General features: G+C 40.3%; 1 protein-coding gene across 2 annotated transcripts in view; it reads right to left on the bottom strand.

Annotated features, from left to right (window-relative positions):
* Positions 1-22591, bottom strand: part of ldb2a (LIM domain binding 2a) — a 117683-nt gene that overhangs the window by 6000 nt on the left and 89092 nt on the right. The window contains exons 5-8 of one of the 2 annotated variants that reach the window (XM_061047606.1): positions 17143-17226; positions 10114-10237; positions 7437-7490; positions 6128-6264 (exon numbers count right to left, since the gene is read on the bottom strand). In XM_061047606.1, coding sequence (XP_060903589.1) covers positions 6128-6264; positions 7437-7490; positions 10114-10237; positions 17143-17226 — 399 coding nt within the window. The remainder of the gene's footprint in view (positions 1-6127; positions 6265-7436; positions 7491-10113; positions 10238-17142; positions 17227-22591) is intronic. The other variant, XM_061047607.1, reaches the window with a different exon arrangement.

The raw sequence follows: 22591 nt of genomic DNA, 5'->3' as shown, positions 1-22591 counted from the left end.
TTCTCTAAAGGGGTAAAATAAAAACTCGAAATTATTTTTTGTAAACATAACTGCTTAAAAAAAGTTGTTCAGCGAGTGTGCAACATAAACAAATAACTGCATGAATTTAAGGATGGCTTTGACTGTCACTCAGGCGTTATTTAAGCTTTGCATGGATGCATAATGATCTTTAATATGTGGTCTACCAGCTTAATTATGTATTAAAGGTTTATTCCAGGATGTGCTTTAAATACATCCTTCAAATAAAATTTAGAAAAACCTGCTGCTGGAAGCCTGCTTTGTTAAAGAAACACGCTGAACACTTCATTCAGGCCACTAGAGGTCAGTGTTGTTCATTCTATTAGCGCCCCCCCTCCTCTCTCCCTGCACCCCTCTCTCCTTCAGCCGCTGGTAAACCCCCACCTCCCCTCACGAAGGGTCCACTCCTTATTGTCATTGGGCTCACGTAGGCTCGTGCTCAGCCACAAACGAACAACTTCTCAGACAAAGACAGCAGGCGCGCAACATATGTAACCAGCATGTAACCAGCCAACGCTGCCAGTCTTTAAGAGGCGCGTCAATGCAAGGCGTGTGTGTGTGTGTGTGTGTGTGTGTGTGTGTGTGTGTGTGTGTGTGTGTGTGTGTGTGTGGGTGGGAAGGTGGTGGTGGTGATGGTGGTGGGGAGGGAAAGAGGGGCGGTGATGGTGTAGAGTGCGTGCATGTGACAGGGGAAGGAGCTGGGGGTGGACAGTGTGTATACAGATATCGGTGATAATGAGAGCTGGCACAGAGCCAAACTGCCTTCTAGAGAGAAAACAATTGCACCCCCCATTGTGTGTGTGTGTGTGTGTGTGTGTGTGTGTGTGTGACGTACATTATATATGTGTGAGACGTAGAGAAGGAGGTAAAAGACGGAGGAGAGCAGAGGAGAGGAGAACAGATCTGGGGAGGTGACGAGACAGCAAACCGGGGACTGTACAGCGCATATGTGTGTGTGTCTATATTTAGAAATACAGTAAAGAGAAGACGGGGAAATAAGTTTTCCAGAGCAGATAAAAAAACTCCAACCTAGTTTAAAAATTAGAGAAACTATTCCTAAATGTATCAGAAGGATTGATCCAAATGGGACATGTTGCCTCTACTTTGATTCTTTACATTCAATCCTGAACCCTGAATATAGATTACTTATTTATAACAAAATCACATCAAATAATGTGAAAACACTCGTTATATTGGCCAAGTCTTAAACATGTTCTCAGGGTTTTTTTTCCTGGCATTATCAACTGAGAACTGAAACTTCAGCTTGAATCTCTTTTGTTGGTCTCGTTTAGTTGATTACTTTTTTTTATAAAGTTGAAAGTTTGATGTTTATGGTCGAACACTGAAAAAAAACATCTTGTTGGAAAACATTATCTCAAAACCAAAACCTTTATCACTTTGGTTGCTTTAACCTGACAACATGCAGGACTCTAGTTTCTTGTGTTAACAGTCCTACACTTTAAACCAGAGGAGCCCAACCACCGGGCCTCTGACAGGTACTGGGAACTTGGGCCGTTTCTAACTGGGCCGCGGAAACACAGTCGGAAGCAAGAGGGTGGATGTGATTTCCATATATGTAGCCTACTGCAATGAGTGTTCTTGCTTATTTTCCTGGAAAAGGACAACCTTTTATCACCTAACACAAGGCACATTATTTAATTCAAAGGTAAAATTAACAATATTTTTACAATTTTTTTGAAGTAAAAGTTTAAATATGAAGGTAAAAAACATTTGACTGATTAGGTCACATGTGGGTCAAAGCTGCGTATGGAGCCAAGCGGGGAGAGAGGACACTTTCAGTCAGTAAGCTAGAGAGGAGGACACATGATAACATCATACGACGATTAACACGATTTTTTTTCCTGGGGCTGCTGAAAAAAGGCTCATGGACAGTGAGGATAGTGAAGACACTAAGAAGAAAAATCTACATAAAACATAAAATACGATGACTACATGAAGACTGGATGTTAGAAACACACTGCGCCTGTCATTCACACACATAACGCCACGCTTTGACCACATTGGCGCCAGAAAAATGGGCTCAGGGCTCACACTGATGGCGGGTTGAGTTTTGATTTTTGAGGTGTTTTCTGCAGTAGTTCGGGTTGCGTTAGGCTTTTAATATCTGCTACAATTCTACAATTTTACAATTCACTCAGCAGACGCTTTTATCCAAAGCGACGTACATCAGAGAGTCAGAACAACACAAGCAAGGATCTAGAAAAAAGGGAACAATGTCAGTAAGAGCAAACGATCAGCTTTGAGTCTGATTGGACACACAGGTGCTGACAGGAAGTGACCAGAGGCAAAGCACAACATTGAGGGCAGTTCTTGAGAGCTCTAATCAGTATAGAAACCATCTTATAAGTCGTCGTTATCAAACAAAAACCATCGTCACTACCATCATCATCATCAATAATATGGAGACCATCATCATTAAGTTAGTAGGTATTCATGAAAGAGCTGGGTCTTTAGCTTTTTCTTAAAGGTGCAGAGGGACTCTGCAGATCCAATGGAGTTTGGAAGTTCATTCCACCACCGGGGGGCGACAGAGGAGAAGAGTCTAGTCAGCGTCTTAGGACCCTGTTGTGAAGGTTGGATCAGTCGCCTTTCTTTGGCAGAGCGTTCAGCGTATCTGAACATGACATCAGAAGGAAATGGCCATAAGGTTTAAATAATCCCCCCCCACCCGGTCGGTACGTCGGAAATATGACTGTCTGGTCCGTGGAGTGAAAAAGGTCGGGAACCCGCGCTCTATACCCTTCAGATAACACATGGGGGGCAACACAAAGGCAGCAGCTATCTAAAAATGTTGAAGGAGAATCGAATAAGTTGTTTAAAATCATAAGATAACGGGAACATTGCTGCTACGCTTCACATGTAGTTTGAATACAAACGCATCAGCACCTTTTAAATACCCCATTATGCAGAATCCAAACCTGCAACCCCCTTTTCAGTATCAGCTCACTTTTAGCTGAACTAGAATGACCTGCATGTGAAAACAGCAGCGCCTCTACAGGAGAGTGAGGAGAATGCAGTCGTGTAAATATAATACAGAATATGTGTAATCAGTAATCAGCGTATGGAAGTCGAGTCTGTGCCGGAAAAAAAAAACATACACTCGGAAGTGCATTAAGTCCTGGAGGGGGATTGTGCAGCATGTGGTGTAATAGTCAGCTGTGCAAGAGGCTATTTAACCTCTAACTATGTCAAGTGGTCTATTATGGAGACATGCAGCCAAATCAGACATTCATACTCTGAAACACAGCGTGCACATGAGTCAGGGAGCTGGGGATTTTTTTTTTTTTTAAATCTTGTTTTCAGACAGGCTACTGTCTCTGCATGTTAAGATCAATAAAAAAAATTCACTGTTATACTCGTCTTGTTTTTTCAGGTATTTGCTGGTTTGCATTGAACTGAAATAAACCGCTTTATCACTGAAGCTGCTTTGTGAAAGATTTTAAAGGCAGCTGTGCACGCCAGAATATCACTCCAACAGTGTGTGGGCTGCTGGTTTCCTGTTTTTTTTTTTCAGTGAGAAGGGAGCAACTTTGGAAAACAGGTTGGATCATTGGGACACCTCTAGTGACTTTTTAAAAAAAAAAGTAAAATATTTATTTTTGGGCTTTTTGTGCCTTTAATTGAGCGATAGGACAGTGGATAGAGTCAGAAATGGGGGAGAGAGAGTAAGGAATGACATGCAGGAAAGGAGCCACAGGCTGGGTTCGAGCCTGGGCCGCCCGCTCGGAGGACTATAGCCTCGGTACATGGGGCGCGCGCACTAACCACTGTTCCACCAGCACCCCACTTCTATTGACTTTTGAAGCATTTTATTGTATATTTATAGAAACATTCAGAACAGCAGAAGATTTAAAACTAAAGATTCAAACAATAAAATCATTAGAAAAATTATGATTTACATAAACTGCTGATTCTATAACTCTACTGCTTTTAATCCTACCATGTCACTTTAACATGATCCTCTCTCACATGTCTCAAACCGTCTGGTATAGTTTTGTGTGGCCATATTATAATTTTCATATCAGTTATAATGCCTTTTTTTTTGTTTTGATTTGGGGTATTTATTCACTTGGCTTATTTTTGTCTTTATGATGCTGCGACACCTGAATCTCTCCCCTCAGGGATCAGTAAAGGATTATCATATCTTATACAATCATGGTGTTTTCACACATGCCGGAACTGCCAGAGATTTCCCAACATTTTGGTGGTGAGCCGCATGTTTGAATGCAAACTGCAGAACTTTTCACCTCTAACATTTTCCTGCCAGCCTCCCAGTAAAATGTCTGTGTGATGTTTGGGGTGAGCTGATGAGTGAACACAGCAGGAAGACTATTTCATGACGCTACCGGTGTCACCTTTGTGCGCGTGATGAAGCTGCTTCATATTTCTGCTCACCGTTATCTCCTCCTCTACTCGTTAGTTGACACTGTGAGTACGTCCGCGTCTTTTTTTACACATTGTCTTGCCTCCTGAGAATTCCTTCCCCTTTTAGCCGACAGGGAAAACTTCCCGCTGTGCGAACTCAGGAAGATCACAGGGACAGGATGTCCTGAAATTATCTACAAATCTTCAGGAGTGCATGTGTGAAAACAGCTACAGAGTTATTTTGGCAGCCAGTGGAGTCGCCCCCTGCTGGCCACAAAATGTCATATATATATATATATTTTAAAAGAACATCAACAGGGCAGGAGTCAGTACGGTGAACCAGGAACCTTCAACTGTAGATTATTATCCTAATTTCTTTATAGCGCTGAAAACTAATGAATTTATCAGACTCAAAAACCAAAGCAGCTAAGCTCTTGTTCTTGTGACAGGATATCAAACATTTACTCCAAACCTGTGTAGTTTACAAATGTGTCACTTTGACCACCATGCAGTCATTGGAAACTTTTCCCCAGCTGCTGTTTTTTTTTAACTTTTACTCACCAAAACGTGCATACACACACTTACACCATTAAAAAAAAAGAGGGGGAACTGTGGTACGATACAGTTTTGCAAGCAGATTTAGACAAAAACAAACAAACAAACAAAACAAAAGGAAAAGGGTCAGTAAATAAAATGAATGAATTAGAAAGAGGGACAAAATGAGCAAACAGGACAAAAAGAAAAACATGGAGGACAGAATAGTAACACAATTATGTAAAATAAAACTTGTGGGATAGGTTGTACACACATGGTGATGATTTTTGGTGTTGTTTGTTTTTGTTTTATTTTTCACTTGCTAACATGATGATTGCCAAATACAGACTGTTTGTAAATGATATTAAAATTGTTGTGTCTAATTTCCTCTCTCCTCCCCAGCTGTGGGAATGTAACAGGAAGCTGCTTCAGTTAAACTACATGTGAAGCTCATTCGTTTGTTTCTAAAAAGCATTTATTTCCATTCAGACAGCTGCAGACATGCAGAGCTGCAGCAGTACAAGCAAAACTGTTCTTCCAGTCCTGTGGGCAGCTTGGGAGTTCAGCGACTTGGTCAAGGGCATTTTCAACAGTGGTGTCTGAGAGAGGGTGCCCAGAGTCACTTTCCCCCACCCACATTTTTTCCCATTTGGTCCTGAGATTCAAACCTTTTTTTTTTCCTTCCAGCCCCTCCGGGCTATACGGCCACTTGGTTGAGCAAACGGGTCAGCTGGGTCTTTTTTAAACTTACATATTCTGAAGTGCATGGACTCAGAGAAAGTGTTAGAAAAACTTGAGAAGAAGCTGCACATGATGAAACCTGCAGCAAAGGGAAATTCACCTTTTTCTTGTTGTTTGTAACTTTAGCTGTTCTTGTACCGCTTCCTGCTTTGATGATTTTAATGTCGCTTGGGTCACTTTTTATGATATTTGATGTATTTTTTTTCTTTGTCTTTTCTGGCGTTATGTTTTCTCACAAATCCCTCGAGGTTGCTTTTGTCTCACTTCTTGAGTTTCTTTTGTACCTTCTCTTTCTCCGTCTGGTGTTTTTTTCCCCCCTCCTTTGTTAAAATAAATTAAACCTAATAGCTGCAATACCATTAGGAATATCTTTTTGTAGTCCTGCGAACATGTGCACGTGGAGTCAGAAAAAAATAAAATAAAAGAGGGAAATGGAGCTGATGCTTACAGGTACCTGACTGGAGAGGCTGAAGTTGGTGGCGGGGCTGCGTTTCTTGCCGGCGGTGGTTCCCACGCTGCTGTTTGCGCTGCTGGCCGAGTTCTTCCGTTTCCTCCTCTTGGTGGTCGTCTGTCGGGCAGGCTCGGCTTTGGCACGACCAGCAAAGAGAAACAGAGGCAATGCCAAGAGCATAACGCATACAGACGGAGACAAGGTGTAGATATGTTGTGCTGTGTGGGTGTGGGAGGTCATACTGTAGCAGAGGCTCAGACAGGCAGCGTCACATGCAGATAAAAATGTCTATAAAACATGCATGCATGAAAAGACGGAATAAGACAGAGACGAGGGCAACTAGCCTACAACGATGCATGCTTTGTTTTCTTCAGAGGTGAAACATCTCCCAAGACATGCACTAGTAAGACAGGACCCGTGTTTCACTAGCTCAACAATGGACCCTGATGCTAAACGTAAATCTGCTCATAATTTTGTTTGACCAATTCCTCATGAGCCTGATTTAAAGGTCACATATTATGAAAGATACATTTTACCATGTGTTTCTAACTCTAACATGTGTCTCTAGTCTGTCTTCAAACCCCCCAATGATGTGAAAAGTCCATCCTCTCCGTCTTCTGCCTGCTCCACTTTTCAGAAAATGTGTGCTCAAACAGGCCGTTTGGAGATTTTCCCTTCATGACATCACAAAGGGCAGTAGCCCCTCCCCCAGGTGGGTGACACTCCCACAGCTAGGTGTTTGTTCTGCCCTCTGAGTCTGCCTTCTCACCGTAAACAATAGGACATGGAGCGAGAAAGCACCGAGTACACCCAAGCCCTTCCAGAGAGGGGGCGTGGTCAGACACAGCTCATTTACAAATTTAAAGGTACAGACACAGAAACAGCCTGTTCTGAGCAGGGCTGAAATAGAGGGGTTTATATACTGTACATGATCAATTGCAGGATCAGAGTGGATTTAGAATAAGACACTTCACACACATGTTTTGAGGAGCTCTGAGACTTATTTTGAAGAGGAGGAGAATATGTGACCTTAAAACTGCTTTGCTGAGGCAGAAAGCAAATGCATGTTTGTTGTACTTGTCTTGCACATTAGATTAATAACCAAAGATTGTTCTAGTATGAATGTGAGAATTCTGTTAGGTGCATTGAAACTGAAAAACACAAACATATGTGAAAGGTCTTCTTTCAATCATGCAGCTGAGCATCCATTATGAACGTGCAGAAAAAGAAAATGTATTTCACGGCATTCAAGAAAGCACCAGACAGACTGAACTTCAGACATTTAACACTGTAAGAGGGAAGATACCTTTTTTGTGATTTGTGGGGAATATTTCCGTTTTGAAGTTCTGTGGGTGTCCAGCTGAAAACCGGAGCCAAAACTTAGATTCAATGTGTTCAAATGGTTAAATGATCGTATTTAAGACAGAATGAGACCCAAAATGATAACAAGAGAAAAGTAGCTCAACATTCAGAGCCGTACAGAAGCTACGCAACACCACGGGGGGAAACTAAGATAAAAGATGTTTTCCAATCATAACTTAAACATAATTCCTGAAGGTGCAATTAAATCACAAGTGAATACATCATTATTAACAGATATTAAGTACTGAAACAGGTTAAGTAGAGATCTAGGTGTTCCTCGTGTTTACAAAATAATTTATGTAATGCATAATTTATGAATACATGATTCTGTAACTTATGAAGAAAGAAAAACATTGTTCCCTTTAATCTCGAGAGAGAGGCAAGAACACACAGCTGTGAACTTCAAACAGAAGCCTGAAAATGAAAATACAGTTTTTCGAGGTTTCTTACTAATCACACCCAGGGAGATGCTTTTATATCCAGTTACGACAAGCCGGCGACTCGTGATACAAACAAAACTCAAACTGTAAAACCAAAAGAATAAGGGGGGATTTTTATCGGTATCTTTTCTCTGTTTGATTCCTGACTTTGACAGAAGTGCGCACACACACAAACACACACACACACACACACACACACACACACACACACACACACACACACACACACACACACAGAAAACAGGCCCTACTGTCAGAAACAATCACTTCTGTTGTCGGACTGGTTTCCTTCAATGCCGAGCTGGTGACGCACTAAAATCACTTCCATTTCCACCAAAAGGACTTATCAGAGCATAAATGTGCCTGTGGCTTCCTTCCTGGCTGAATCCCAACCAGTTGCCAAGTGTGAGAAGAATTGCAGGAAAGGGGGAATGACACGGCACCAATAAGGAAAAAAACGCAATTCCAGCTTAAACCGCTAAGTTCATGTCCAAATATAGACCGACGACATTCAAAGAGGAAAAACAGTCTTCGTTGGATTGAAGAAGCAAAGAGGAGAAAAAAGTAAAATAGGTTTTAAAAGTTAAGGATCTTAACTTTAGCTTTATATTAAAGTGAATAAAATGCGTAACTACTTCAGCTACCTCATGAATCTTACATATATGTGCATTAAATCTACATCCCCTATATATGATTTGGTACAAAGCTCAGCTCTCTGTGCACAATTAATCATCAATACAAGTGCTCTCGTCTCCCCTCAGACTTTATATTCATAAAATGCTTTCCATGTTTTTTTTTTTCTTTTCTTTGAAGAGCGTCGTCGACACTGGGGAGCCGCTGGCCGGGGAGCTGGATCTACTCGTCTGATTACAGCCGGCACTCTTAATTAAAGTTACACAGGTCTGAGTCAAAGGCTTTTTGACTGGTGTTGGTTTTTAAAGACATCTCGTCACGCCTCGCTAAGCATTGCTGTAATTTGCAGCCACTCCCGATGTGTCCAAAAAAAAAAAAAAACCTCATTGGCTTACTCTTTCTCTTTACGGCTTAAGACCGAACAGCCAATTTAAGCCCGCTACTTTTTTTCTGAAACCGCCCTTAAAACATCAATCATAGAAAGCTGAGAGGCCCGTCGAGATTGGTTGAGGTTGAGATTCAAGAGGCAGCCCTGAATTCTGATTAATTTCACATACCTGACAGGCAAAACATATTTAAGGGATTAACACATATAATGGCACATTTGGAAACGTAAATGACGCAATAAAAACACAGAGTGAGGAGAAATATTCACGTGCGTCCAAGGTGAGCGACGGAGAAGAAGTCACTTAAGCTTCAGCGAAGGAAACGATGAACACACAAATGTCAACTATATTCTGTTGTCACTTACTCAAACCAGATTTAATCCCATTTTGGGATGAGAACTACCTATTCAATTCATTTCTCCGTCGTGTTCGGAGAAGCAGGTGTACCCTGAAGTTACCTGATAATCTTAACAAATAGAAAACCTCAAAAGCACGTTTCATATTCACCCTGACCTTTAACCAGAGAAGCCTTATGTCTCAACGTGCTCCTGCATCTTTACACAGATGTTCAGTTGACCTTGTCCTTGTCGGGGTTGGGAGTTTAAGCACTGGGAAGTATTTTTGTAAACACAAAAGATGGCCGCTGCTGAACCTTCAGAAGAAGCTGTCGTGTCAGTATTAAAATAACTGTCGTTCATTTGACCTTCAAATGGAAAGTGATGGCTTTGATATCATGTATAATTTGCATGTTGAAACGGGAGCGTGCCTATGTTCCCACATTTCTAAAAATGTTTTCCAAAATTAGACCCTATGTTCCCACGTTTCCTTTTTCATAAATTTGTATCAGTTAGGGTAACTTACCCTAACCCTTACCCTGTGGGAACATAGGGCCTAATTTTGAGAAAATTCTTAGAAATGTGGGACCACTGGGCTGTGGGAACATAGTGCTGACCCCGTTGAAAACTAGCTACATAGCCTAGCGGCCTAGCGCTATGCGTCACCAGTCAGCTCTGACTGGTTGTCAGATCCAGAAACATTTACGCCTGCAACCAGGTTTCAAACTTATTTGATGATGCCACACAAAAGGTTCCGGGTTGTACTTTAAAAGAAAAAAAAAAACAAGAGTAAATATATTTTCCAGGACGCAGTCAAAGATAGTTACCTGGTGGAGCTACCATTCTCTGCCATTTCTGGAATAGGCATGTCTTGAGACAGTCCCGGGGGCTGAGGTTGTAGGTCTTGTGCCGCGACATGAGCTCCTGCATGGGCTCCAGGATGACACACAACTGCGGACACAACAGGGACAAACGACACGTTGTGTTAAGAGCAGATTTATGGATCATGTGATGAGAGGAGTGTCCACTGCTGCAGCCTCAAATCAAGGTAAAGCAAAAACAGTGTCCATAAAAAACTACGTTTGTTGCTCGATTAATCACCGCACACTGACTTTGAGTGATTAATTGAGCAGTAAATCTTTTTATAGATACTATAAATAAAGTACCTGTTAAAAACAGGTTTTATTGTCAGGAGCTCTGGAGAGGCACACGGAGACGGATAGAGAGGGGAAGATGGGCAGGAGGATACGTTTCAGTATGAGCAGCCTTTTGTTGAGCTGTTTACAACCCACAACAAAGTGTGTGACACATTCACGTGTGCATACACACATTTATCTGACTGTTCCCTTACAGAGCAGTCCCTCGTTCTCCCACAATGCACTCCAACAATATTCTGCAGTTAAAAAGACGTCAAGTACAGAATGCAGTCTGAAGAAAGCTGTAAATCTGTGGTGAGCTGCAGTGAGAGGAACCAGAGGTCAGCCTGTCATCTTAAATACATTAGGCTTAGCTTATCCAGATAACATCTGGATAACGTTACAAGCTGGTCAGGGCCTTCCGTCTTTAATAACAGCAACCATCCGAATGCCTGTCGGTGGAGTCAGAGGATGCCGATTGGACAGTTGTGAGGCTGTCTTTTGCCGAACCAATCACAGGATAACACCGGGATCAAAGTCCAAGGCAACCTGCCTGTTTCTTTTCTCTGACTGGATTCTGTACCTGACTCTTCTGTCTCTGAAATGTGTGCATTACATGATTTTTGACCTATGTTCTGTTTTATGACCGACAATAAAAGTTGATGTTTCTGAACCTGATAAAGCACAGCACACCTTTGTTATTTTCTGTCTCAGTCAGTAAGACATTTGAATGTATGACGGTCACCTTTCAAAGAGCCTGACACCCACTACATCTTGTTTTCTAAATAATCCTGAGCAGTGAAACTGTTTAAAGGTGGGGTTGGTATTTTTTCTCCAGATCTACTTTTTAAGATTTTGGTTGAAATTGTCTTTAGGTCCTGACAGAAATTAATAACTCAAGTTCTCTGAAAAAGGAACGAAGAAAATCTGTCATCTGTATCAATTGTCTGTAAAAACTTCCACCAATGTCTGCCACGAAGTACCAATCTGATGAACCAATCAGACGCCTCCCTGTCTCCCTGCTCGCTCTCTACCTCATGCATGCACGAGCCCACAATCAAAGCATGAGCTGAGGTCCGCTTCTGGACCAACGGCGCTTGTGCATGTCAGTGAGGGGGCGTGGCTTTTGAGGGAGCACATAGGGGAGGGGGCGGGTGCAGACGTAGCACTGAGGGAATGCTACTTTCAAAATCATGCTGGTTTTCAAAAATGACCAACCCTGCCTTTAAGGTTGCTTGCTGTAATATATCAAAATGTTTTGATCTGTTATAGGCAAGAAGGGTTTCACCTGATCATCATTTACAGAATAAATTAAAAACTGAAATGCTTTTTTTAAATTATAGTGACACTCTGTCATTTTGTTTTTTAAGCAGCTGTGAGTGAGCAGTGAGTTCCCACCCATTGATCTGTGATTGGTCTGTAGCTTCAGTGGTGGAAAATATGAGGAACTAGTTTTGCAGTTTCACCCCGCTAACCGCAACAGCTTCCAGTGACGCAAAATTACGATTTTTGCATCACTGGAAGCTCCTTTTCAGACTCAGAAATACAAAGATTTCCCATCTCAGGGGAAAATGAGGGCGGGATGCACGACCATTCAAAAATACTACCAGGTTTCTAATGATACAAAGCTTAATGTAAATGAGTGAAGTATCCCTTTAAGACCGTTGTGAGGCCGACATATTGAGCTCGTTACTGTGATAAAATCAACCAGGCTAGTATAAGTTCATGCAGATATATTTTTGCTGTTTCAGTTGGTAAATTACTAGAAACTGCAGTACAGGACACATTAGGATTAACATTAATGTCACCAATAATTAGTTTTCCCAGAGGACAGCACTGATGAGTTGACTTCACCTGGTAAATGTCACATTAAGTATGCACCTATAATAAACTATTTCATAATTGACCTGAAAAAACGTACTTGTAGCACTGTAGTCATTTAAATTAGAGACAGACCGATTCATCGACCAGCCGATAATATCTGCCGATATAAGCTAATCAAGTGAATATCAGTATCGACTAATTTCACTGCAGATATTACTCGATTTATTCACCAGTCAAAAAGCATTTTATCAGAGAATTGCTGAATAAGCTGCAGTTCTTTAGTACCAGCAGAGTCGGCCTAATGGATTAAAACAGAGTGTCAAGCGATGCACGTACATGCACAGCTATTTTTTTTTAGCTGAGTGACCATCTTGTCTACGTTATATTTTATCTTTTTTTTTAAAAGTTTTTGATAACTGCATTGGAGGATCACATAAATAAATGTGTATATCTATGTCCATCCCTACAGATTGAAGATAAATCTAAGACAGATATCGGCCAATATATCGGTATCAGGTTTTTTTTCCCTCCCTAATGACGATATCGGTATCGACCCCAAAATCCATATCGGTCGAGCCCTAATTTAAATATTGTGAGACAGTTTTTTGTCTTGCTATTCTGTACTCATTCCAGACCAACTTAGTCCAACATCCCTGCAGCAACAGGTACAACAGGTGAGAACTAAAGAACTAAACATTTACTGATCTGAAGTCAGATTAGACAGGAGAAGAAGGATCTGACATCACAGGTTGATATGGTTAAATTAGGGCACACAAACAGTGCTGGGTATTTCCTTCAACCCCACGATATGATACATATCATTGCTTCTGTATCGTGAATTCACTACAACAGCTGTTCTTCATTGTTGAGAATAACAGCAGAGGCATATTAAGGATCCTGCAGCTTAAACAACTTCAGTTCAGGTCTTCAGAGATCCTAGAAAAACATTAAATTATTTGAATCCCAGACCTATGACTTTGGTGTTTTTGTGAACTGAACCATAGGTCGATTATCTTTCAAAACTGTCATGACAGATTTTGCAGTTGTATCCATTCTGTAACATCTCCATCGATGGCTCCCAGTTACTGCTCGGATCAAATTTAAAACTCTGCTGCTCGCTTACAAAACAGCGACAAAAACGGTTCCTCCTTACTTTAACTCTCTCATCCAGGTCTGCACTCCCCCCCCCCACTACGGTCTGCCAATGAAAGGCGTCTGATCCAACCTTCACAACAGGGTCCTAAGACGCTGACTAGACTCTTCTCCTCTGTCGCCCCCCGGTGGTGGAATGAACTTCCAAACTCCATGTGATCTGCAGAGTCCCTCTGCACCTTTAAGAAAAAGCTAAAGACCCAGCTCTTTCATGAATACCTACTAACTTAATGATGATGGTCTCCATATTATTGATGATGATGATGGTAATGACGATGGTTTTTGTTTGATAACTGCGACTTATAAGATGGTTTCTATACTGATTAGAGCTCTCAAGAACTGCCCTCAATGTTGTGCTTTGCCTCTGGTCACTTCCTGTCAGCACCTGTGTGTCCAATCAGACTCAAAGCTGATCGTTTGCTCTTACTGACATTGTTCCCTTTTTTCTAGATCCTTGCTTGTGTTGTACTTACTCTCTGACGTACGTCGCTTTGGATAAATTGTAGAATTGTAGATACATGCATTGCAAGGAGCACATGACGATATCGATATTTTGAACACAGACCTACACAGGACCTTGTTAGGATTAGGAGAAGAAATTACAACCCAGTCGGTTTGTTGGCACTTTAAATCCACCACACAGGCTTTCAGTAGTCGCTCAGATCAGAGAAGACTTCCTATCCTACAGCCACCATACATTTCTTTTATGCTCCATCGTGATGCATAATTTATACACATATGGGTGGTTGAAGTGCTTTTTTTTTTTTCCACAAAGAAGAACATTTTAGAAACACAATGTAGAACAAGTTGTTCCATCTGACACACAGCAGAGGTTTCCGCTGACCGGCCAAGCAGTTTGGGAAGTTGTTTCGCAAAAATGTGGTGTAAGGTCAAAAATGACTGGAGTGGAAGTGGGCGTGGGTACACTAGCTCAGCTCAAGGGGACTTTGAGGGTCATTACAGACAGAAAGGAGATTTTTTTTAATCATTCACTTCATGCTCAAATAATCTCGGCTGACCTTCATCTTCCCACCAAACTTACATCTCTGATGCCAACTCTAATATACTTGATCGTCCTGTCTTTAACGGCGCTGTACAGTAACTGAAAGACAAAGCAGGGGAGACACTTTGAAGGAGACTGCAGTAGCTATTATAATAACAACTACATGTTAAATATGTTTGGAGACTCTTGTAAAAATCACCTGACAAAACAGGGAATCCTTGCAGGGGTATTTTAACATTCAAACTGGGGATATTTTCAAACTGTTTCAAACTACTCTTTCTAACAGCTGTGGACTTTGCCGCCGACGCCAAATTACCCTACATAAACACAGTAATGTCTGCTGCGAGTGCCTGTGTTTGGATGCCATGCAGCTCGAGGTAAAGTGAACATCCCTGTAGCAGACTAATCCCTTGTTCTCCTCTGATAGTTCCCTCCTGACACAGTAATATCCCTCCACAGCTCAGCCAACAAGCCCTGGCTCTCCGCCTGAAAACAAGGGCTATTTTCAGGCTGAATAGTAGGAAGCCAGCAGCTCCAATTCATGGAAAGGCTTAAATACTCCAAATGGAAAAAAAAAACCTGTGTGTGTGTGTGTGTGTGTGTGTGTGTGTGAGAGTTAGAGAAAGGCCGGTTGTAACCTTTTAGCCAGGAAACGTCACTCTCTTTTGGACGGACTGATAAACGCTGGGAAAGGTCTTTTACACAGACGCATTATTGCCAGTTTAATATGAGGAAAGGGTGTATTTAACACTGACATCCGTGGATAACAGTGGGGGGGGAAATATGATTTGCAAAGTGTGTGTCAGATGAATAACAGTGACAGTAAAGCTGGGGTTTCCAAACATGGGGATCAGGACTCCATGACGGGGTCTTGACAGGATTTATTTTGCAGTATGGGTAACATTGCACTTTGACACCCTGGACACTTTACACTGTTTACATTATTCTATATTTTGTATATTCAAATATTTATTTTTTAATTGTACATTATATTTCTATATGACTGTATTTATGTGTATAAGTCATTTGAGTGTTTATTGCATGGCCAGTCTTTACATTTCACTGCACATCTGTATGAGCATGTGACAAATAAAAAAATCTTGAATCTTGGACATTTAAAATCTGCTTTTCAGCCATCTTTGCTTTGATATTGTAAAATATTGGTATTGTTAAATCATTTCAGACCCCAAAAATTATCATATGAGCTGAACAGTCTTTAAAGAGAAATCACATTTGCTTCACATTAAGGGTCGCAAAAATAAACTGCTCTAGAGGACACATAAATACTCAATGAAACACTTAAAACATCTGCATTGAGGCCTTACATTTTTTACTTCTGGCCACTTTGGGGTCCTTCAAAATTGAACTCACATGCTTCAAATGCAAATTCAATCATCCCCTTCTCTTGAACTAGTGAAATAGTTTATGATGTTTTCATTATTATTGAACTGGAAGAAGAAGAAAAAAACCCAGATCGAGGTTAAATCCCCTCCCCTAACCCTAAGAACATTTTTAAAAATCAAACCACATTGTGCTCTGGGAAAGTCGGCCGATTCCTCATTTCACAGACGCAAAAAATACTTCAAGTCCAGAGTCATTTCAACATCTCAGCCAGAGCTGGAAATATTTAGAGCACAAACAACGTAACCTCTTCAATAAGAAAAACAAAAAACAAAACGTGTGTTGTCAGCACGCTGGAAAACAAACAGCATGATCCCCTTTGTCGTTTGTTTGTTTGCAGAGAAGTGACCGTCTAAATAGAGGCACAAGCAGAGGCTAAACTCTTTTAATTACAGATACTCCAGTTTTTCTCTTTCAATAGCTCTACAGTTGCTTTCTGTGTAGAAATAGAAAAACAAAAACATGCACCCTGCTCTCCCCCCCCCCCCCCCCCCCCCCCCCCACCCCCCTCTCTGTCTTCCTTCACTCAGTTATTATAAGCAGCGGAGGTGCCGTTCCCTGATTCGCGCGCCATTTCACAATTATGAGTCTCAACAGGGAGCGTTCATTAATGTTATGCTAATTTTCTGTATCCAATTAATTCTCCTCTCTCCCGCTCGCTCTTGTTCTCCCATTTGGAAATCGTGGCTGTCACTCAACTGTGGCGTCGGGGAAACACAAACAAAAACCCTGTGAAATAATCACTAATGTATTCAGCCGGCTTAGGCTTCCTATTTCTGTAAATTATATTGCTGCGGTCAGGTAGAAAGAAAAAAAAAACATGTATATGCAGGGAGTAAAGGAGGAATAAGTGCTTTTTTTTTTGATGCCATGAAATTATACGCTCAGGTTTGAAATGCCCCACAGTCATACAACGTGTTCGGCACATAAATACCAGCATAAGCTTTCAATTTCATGAGGGAGACGGAGAAATATTTACATTTACAGTCACGATATGACCTCAACGTTACAAAGAAGAAGAAAAAAAAGAAAAGAAAGAATCTTCAGAAGTCAGATATTTCACATACTAACGGAAAATTCCAGTAAATGTAAAAAAAAATGAAATGAAATCATGCAAAGAACAGGACAGGGAATACATATTGTACATGTAACAACATCTTTCTGCTGATTAGACACAAGTACAAGAGAATGAGTAAGAAGATATGAGTGACATGAATTACATATTTTTTAAAAAAGGGCTAAAATTGTTCATCTGTGAGCGTTACAATGTGAAGAAATAAGAAACAGAGTGACAAACACAGACACACAGATGCACACACACACAGACGCAGAGACCTTACCCTGAGGTAGTTGAGGGTGAAGTTGGTCAAACCCATGCGAGTGATGTTTTTGGACAGTTGTTCCAGCACCTGAGGGTCTTGTGCCTGAAGTCAGAAACAGAAAAAAAAAAAAAAGAAAGAAAATGAGCCACAAATGCGTTCACAAGCTTTTCATACATATAGATTTATAATCCTACATCTATAACTTGTGTTGTTTGCATTCGACTCATGACAAATAAACTAATTATCTACAGACAATTAGGCTAATTGGCATTCATCAGATGTGCACAATCACCACGCTCGCACCCTCCAGTCGTAAACGCAGCTACTTAACATCGTTATTGCGGTTGTGCCATGAAGCCGAGTGGAAGTGTTTATGGAGCACGTCGTTTCACACTAATGTCAAACTGTGCACTAATTAATTGATGTTACTTTGTCATTCCATTTCAGTTTCTGCATATTTTTTTAATTTAATATCCTCGCTGGATGTTGGTGGCGTTGCTCTGTGTCTGCACGCCGGCTTTAGAGAGCGAGGGGGGGGGGGGGGGGGGAATTAGTCTAATAAAGTAAAAGTTTAATGAAACAAATAAGAGGTCAGAAATAATCAGATGTTACCGTCTCCACTGGTGCAGCTTCCATGGTTTCAAAATGTCTGGTTATTTTTCATGTTTGTTTACCTTTTACAGATATTAGACGTACAAATAAAGGGGCTGATTGTGAAAAGTTTAATCACTTCTTATCTAGTTTGACTTCATTCTTTAATTTACTTTTTCAATGATTTTATATTCGATCTTTTTTGTTTTCTTATCTTTGGGCTTTTTGTGCCTTTAAAGGAGAGATGGGACAGTGGATAGTCAGAAATCAGGGAGAGAGAGGGGAATGACATGCTGGAAAGGAGCCACAGTGGGACTCGAACCTGGGCCGCCCACTTGGAGGAGCAAAGCCTCCATACACTGCGTCGCCAGCGCCCCATTCAATCACTATTTCTGATATAGCTTTGCTAAATGTCATACATCTTTCCAGTAGAGTGACCGTCTTTTTTAGTTATATATCAACAAGTGATAACATGATGGTGTTTGATAACTGCATGTGAGGGATCAAATTGATATCCATCTAAATTATCTCATAGATCTGAGAAAGATATCGGCCGATGAATCAGTATCAGGGTTTTTTTCTTCCAAATATCGATATCGGTCCCAATAATCCCATATTGGTCGGGCCCTAATAATAACTTTATCTGTATAGCACTTTGAAAAACAGGGGATTACAAAGTGAGCAGAAGCAAACACAACGACAAAACATAAGAACCCAACACACAGATGAGATGCCCAACCAACAACAACAAAACCCAGACAGTAAAAGAACCCAAACAGAAACCCGACCGACATCAGAACCCTGAACATCATCAGAATATAAGACGACATAATAACTCAGAATATTTAGCCTTGTATGTATTAGTTTTTTTGCTTATATTATCTTTATATTTAATGTTGTTCTTTTGTACATTGAGAGCACAGTTACAGAAGACAAATTCCTTTTGTGTGTTTAAGCATACATGGTCAATAAAGCTGATTCGGATTCAGATTCTGATAACGCAGGCTACACAGGAAGACAGGCAACTTAGGTTGAGACCAGGAGGATCGAGGATGTGAGGAGGAATATAAGAAATTAAAAAAGATAGAAACTAAACAAGATTCAAGATTCAAGATTCTAAATGTTTATTGTCATGTGCACAGTAGGAAACATGTTTCCCTGTACAATGAAATTATTTCTTTGCTGTCCACAATGAATGCCAACAGTAAAATATTAAAATTAAACATAGTCAAATAAAAACAATAATAATATCTACAAATATACAAAAAATAAGGCAATTTGAAGGCAGTCGAGTGCAAATAGAAGATTTAAACTGTGCAAAAAAGAAGAGGGGGGTATTAGCTATAAATTAAAGTAAACAATACAAACATCTAATGCATTAAATAGATAAAAGTCAGTGAATAAGATGCAGTTAAAAGACGATGTGAGCAGTATCTTTAAATGTGTTTCAAACAAACAGCACTGCATCGAGTGAGTGCAGATGTATGCACACGTTGTGATTATGCAGCATTTGAGGGAGTAAAAAAAATAAAAGAAAGAAGAGTTATAAGATTTATCTGATTGGAAATAAAAAAGTTAGTCAGACTCATAATTATTCACTCAGCTTGTTTTTACACTCCAGGAAAAAGCAGTCGAATCCTATAAAAAGCTTTAGGTATTGACGGAGTAAAAAAGAAAAGAAAAAAACCGAGCTCAGACTGAGGAGGAGCAGTGAGCTCACTCGCGTTCACCGCCTCATGAAAAATGCATAATTCTATCTCCAGTCGAATCTCTGTGTGGAGAGAGAGTGAGGAGCGGGGGGGGGGGGGGGGGGGGGGGGGGCGAGCGAGCTTTTCTGTACCGTCAGCAGACCGACGTGAGTGACGGGAGAATTGAATTAGTGTGCTTATTATTGGCAGGCCGTCACAATCCAAACTCCTTTACTCATCAGGTGGAATTAGGCTAAACGTAGTGTACAGGAATTTGTTTTGGCAGGGCTGCTGTAGCGATGTTGCAACAATTTTGCAGAGTAAATAGTCAGGGGTACATATGGAGCGGGGACGACTCGGATACAAAGATCAAGAGGCCAAAAAAAAGGAGAAAATAAACCACAATGTGTTTAAACATTGAAGACAATAATATTATAAGTACACGGCTCACGCCTTGTTCATGTTCAGGTCTGAAAGTCTAATCTCATCCTCACTCTGCTCACTTATATATTTATGAATTAAAACATCTGAACGGAGTTTATTATGCTTGGTTTTATTATAGCTTCCACCTGCAGCGGGACCTGACTGCCTCACTTTGTTTCAGACTCCCTCTGCACCGCCTGCCTGCATCTCAGTTTGCTCTGTTTGCTTTGTGTTTCCAAAGGTGGTTATGTGTTGTGTTACTTTCCGCCTCATGCAAAGTGTGAAACATGAAGTCTCTGCCACTAACTGAGATCTGAACATTGAATTTAAATCATCACCATCGAACCAGACATGCAGGGTTTCCAAGTTTTAATACAGTTTGATAGAGAGCTCTTATGTTCAACGTTCAATCCTAAAAATTAAAGATGGAGTTTATTCCTGCTTTAAAGTCTTTATATGTGAAAAACTACTTCCACTTTAGTGCAGCAGTAATTATCAGATCATTAAATACAGAGCAATTAGTGAGGTCATTTATTGAACAAATAATGCAGTTTTTTTCATTAGTAAAAGGTCGACTTCTTCCAAATAAGCCTCCTCTTCAAACCTATAACAATGACGCAGTGCACATATTGTTTGTGTGAGTGTCTCTTTGTTGACAGAGGAACGTATCAGGGCTTTCATTGATGTGATTAGCAGCTGTTACGTCTTTGCCGTGTGGATGATATTCGTCATTGTCTGTAAATATTTGAGTTCTTGCTCTACAAACTCTCCCTTATGTTTGCATAATGAATATTGTATGTGTGGGGAGGGAGGAGGTGCAGCAGATGTTTGGGAGGAGGAACGTAACAGCACACATCACCTGAGACGATGAGTGCTTTTATCTGTGTGTATTTTTAATTGTTTGTCCCTCGTGTTACAGAAGTCACTTTTAAACAGCGTCGTAAAGCAGGTATAAAAACGACCATGTTTAGGAAAAGTATGAATTTTAGGGTCTTTATATTTACTTCAGTATTTCCATTTTATTCCAACTTTTAAGAAAGATTGAGGAATTTTAAACTCTCAGAGCACACTTAATTTACTTGTTAGGCTTTAAAGGGGACATATTATAAAAAATCCACTTCTACAAGTGTTTTTGAACATATATTTGGGTAACCTGAGAGTCTACTGACCCAAAACATGTCAAATAAACCCATCCAGTCCTTTGTTTGTGGTCTGCATAAGTCTTACAACACAGAGAAAAATGCTCTGTTTCAAATTTGCTCTCCTTGTGATGTCACAGTGGGATTCTGGTAAAAAAAAAAAATCCCCTCCCCTCCCCTGGTATCTCCACCCATGGACTCCACCTCCATCCTAGAGCAAAACTTTTGAGCAGGTCCTCCATTTTTATTCTCTCTACAGAGGAGTGATGTCTACCTGGAAAATTCAGAGGGGGGTCATTGCATTTAAAGAGACACACACACCAAAACGGAGCATTCTGAGAGAGCTGGTTTATACAGGGTCACAAACCTCCTCTGGTGTTTGATTCATGTTATATTTTGACCAAAGCACAGCACAGATGTTTCATTTAGACCACAGGGGGACTGTTTGAAAAGGTGGAGAAGAGAGATCATATGTCCTCTTTAAATGGATATCAAATATGAAACAAGATCAGAATCATCATTCCATGAACTGTCTCTTTTAGTCGATCATCGTCTCATTTGTTTCTGTTTTATTCTCCATGTTTTATTGGTTAATTGTGACCTCAGGATTTTATTGTCGTGCATTTTACTGCAGGGATTTTTATATTCTGTAAAGCACTTTCTGAAGTTTTTTGTTAGTGCTTCATAAATAAACTTTTATTATTATTATTAATATTATAAAACCAGGTGATAAATCTACATAAATACTGTCAGGGTTTAGGTTCATATTTCTTTATTCTTTTCTTCTTTCCCTTCAGTAAAGTTTACGAGTTCATGATTGAGTATTTTTAGATTGAGGTTTTAGTCACTTTTTGTCACTTTTGATTTAACCAAATGATCTACTTGTTTGTTTGTTTTTTTAATTAAAAAGTCAAACCTGACCTTAAAACTTGAAACTTTATTTTGAAGGGACTAAAAGACAGTTTAGTGATGGCTTCCATCTTTAAATAGCAAAACAAAGAGAGGGATAAGTCGAGCCATCTGTCAATCAATCACTCAATGCTCAACCATCCAAACTCTTTTTCCCTTTAAGTCTTCAGTCAAGTCACATGCCCCTTATGAAGACACGTTTAAGAAACAGCATTTTAAAACACAAGAAGTCTCAGTGATGAATATTTCTGATGCTGACTTTTTGTGCAGTCTCTGAAGTCAGCATCTAGTGGTCGTTCCAGGAACTGCAGATTATTCTGGGTTCATCACTCAGATGTGATTGTTTCACACATCTGTTCCCACAGCTGTAATTATTATTGTTAAGACACTCTGAGACTAGAATACCAACTTAATGAAACATGCTTCATAGAAAATGTGCTGAGACATAAACAATGTTTGAACCTAAAGGAGAGGCTCTCACTTTTCATAGTGTGTCAGCGACTGATCCCATACTTTAGAGCACTTTTTTTTTCTTAACACGAACACCTAATCTGCCCTCTTGTTGTCATTATACGATGTAATATCCTCCTCATGATAAGTGTGTCATTGCTGCTTTTTAAAAGGCTTTCTATGTGATGTTTCACACTTAAATATAATATAAATCAAGTATATCCTCTGAAAATAACTCTGTGAGTCATGACTGTCTACAATGGGTGT

Source organism: Labrus mixtus, chromosome 10 (assembly GCF_963584025.1).
Source record: "Labrus mixtus chromosome 10, fLabMix1.1, whole genome shotgun sequence".
In the NCBI taxonomy this organism is placed as follows: Eukaryota; Metazoa; Chordata; class Actinopteri; order Labriformes; family Labridae; genus Labrus; species Labrus mixtus.
This window is presented reverse-complemented; position numbering and strand designations above follow the sequence as displayed.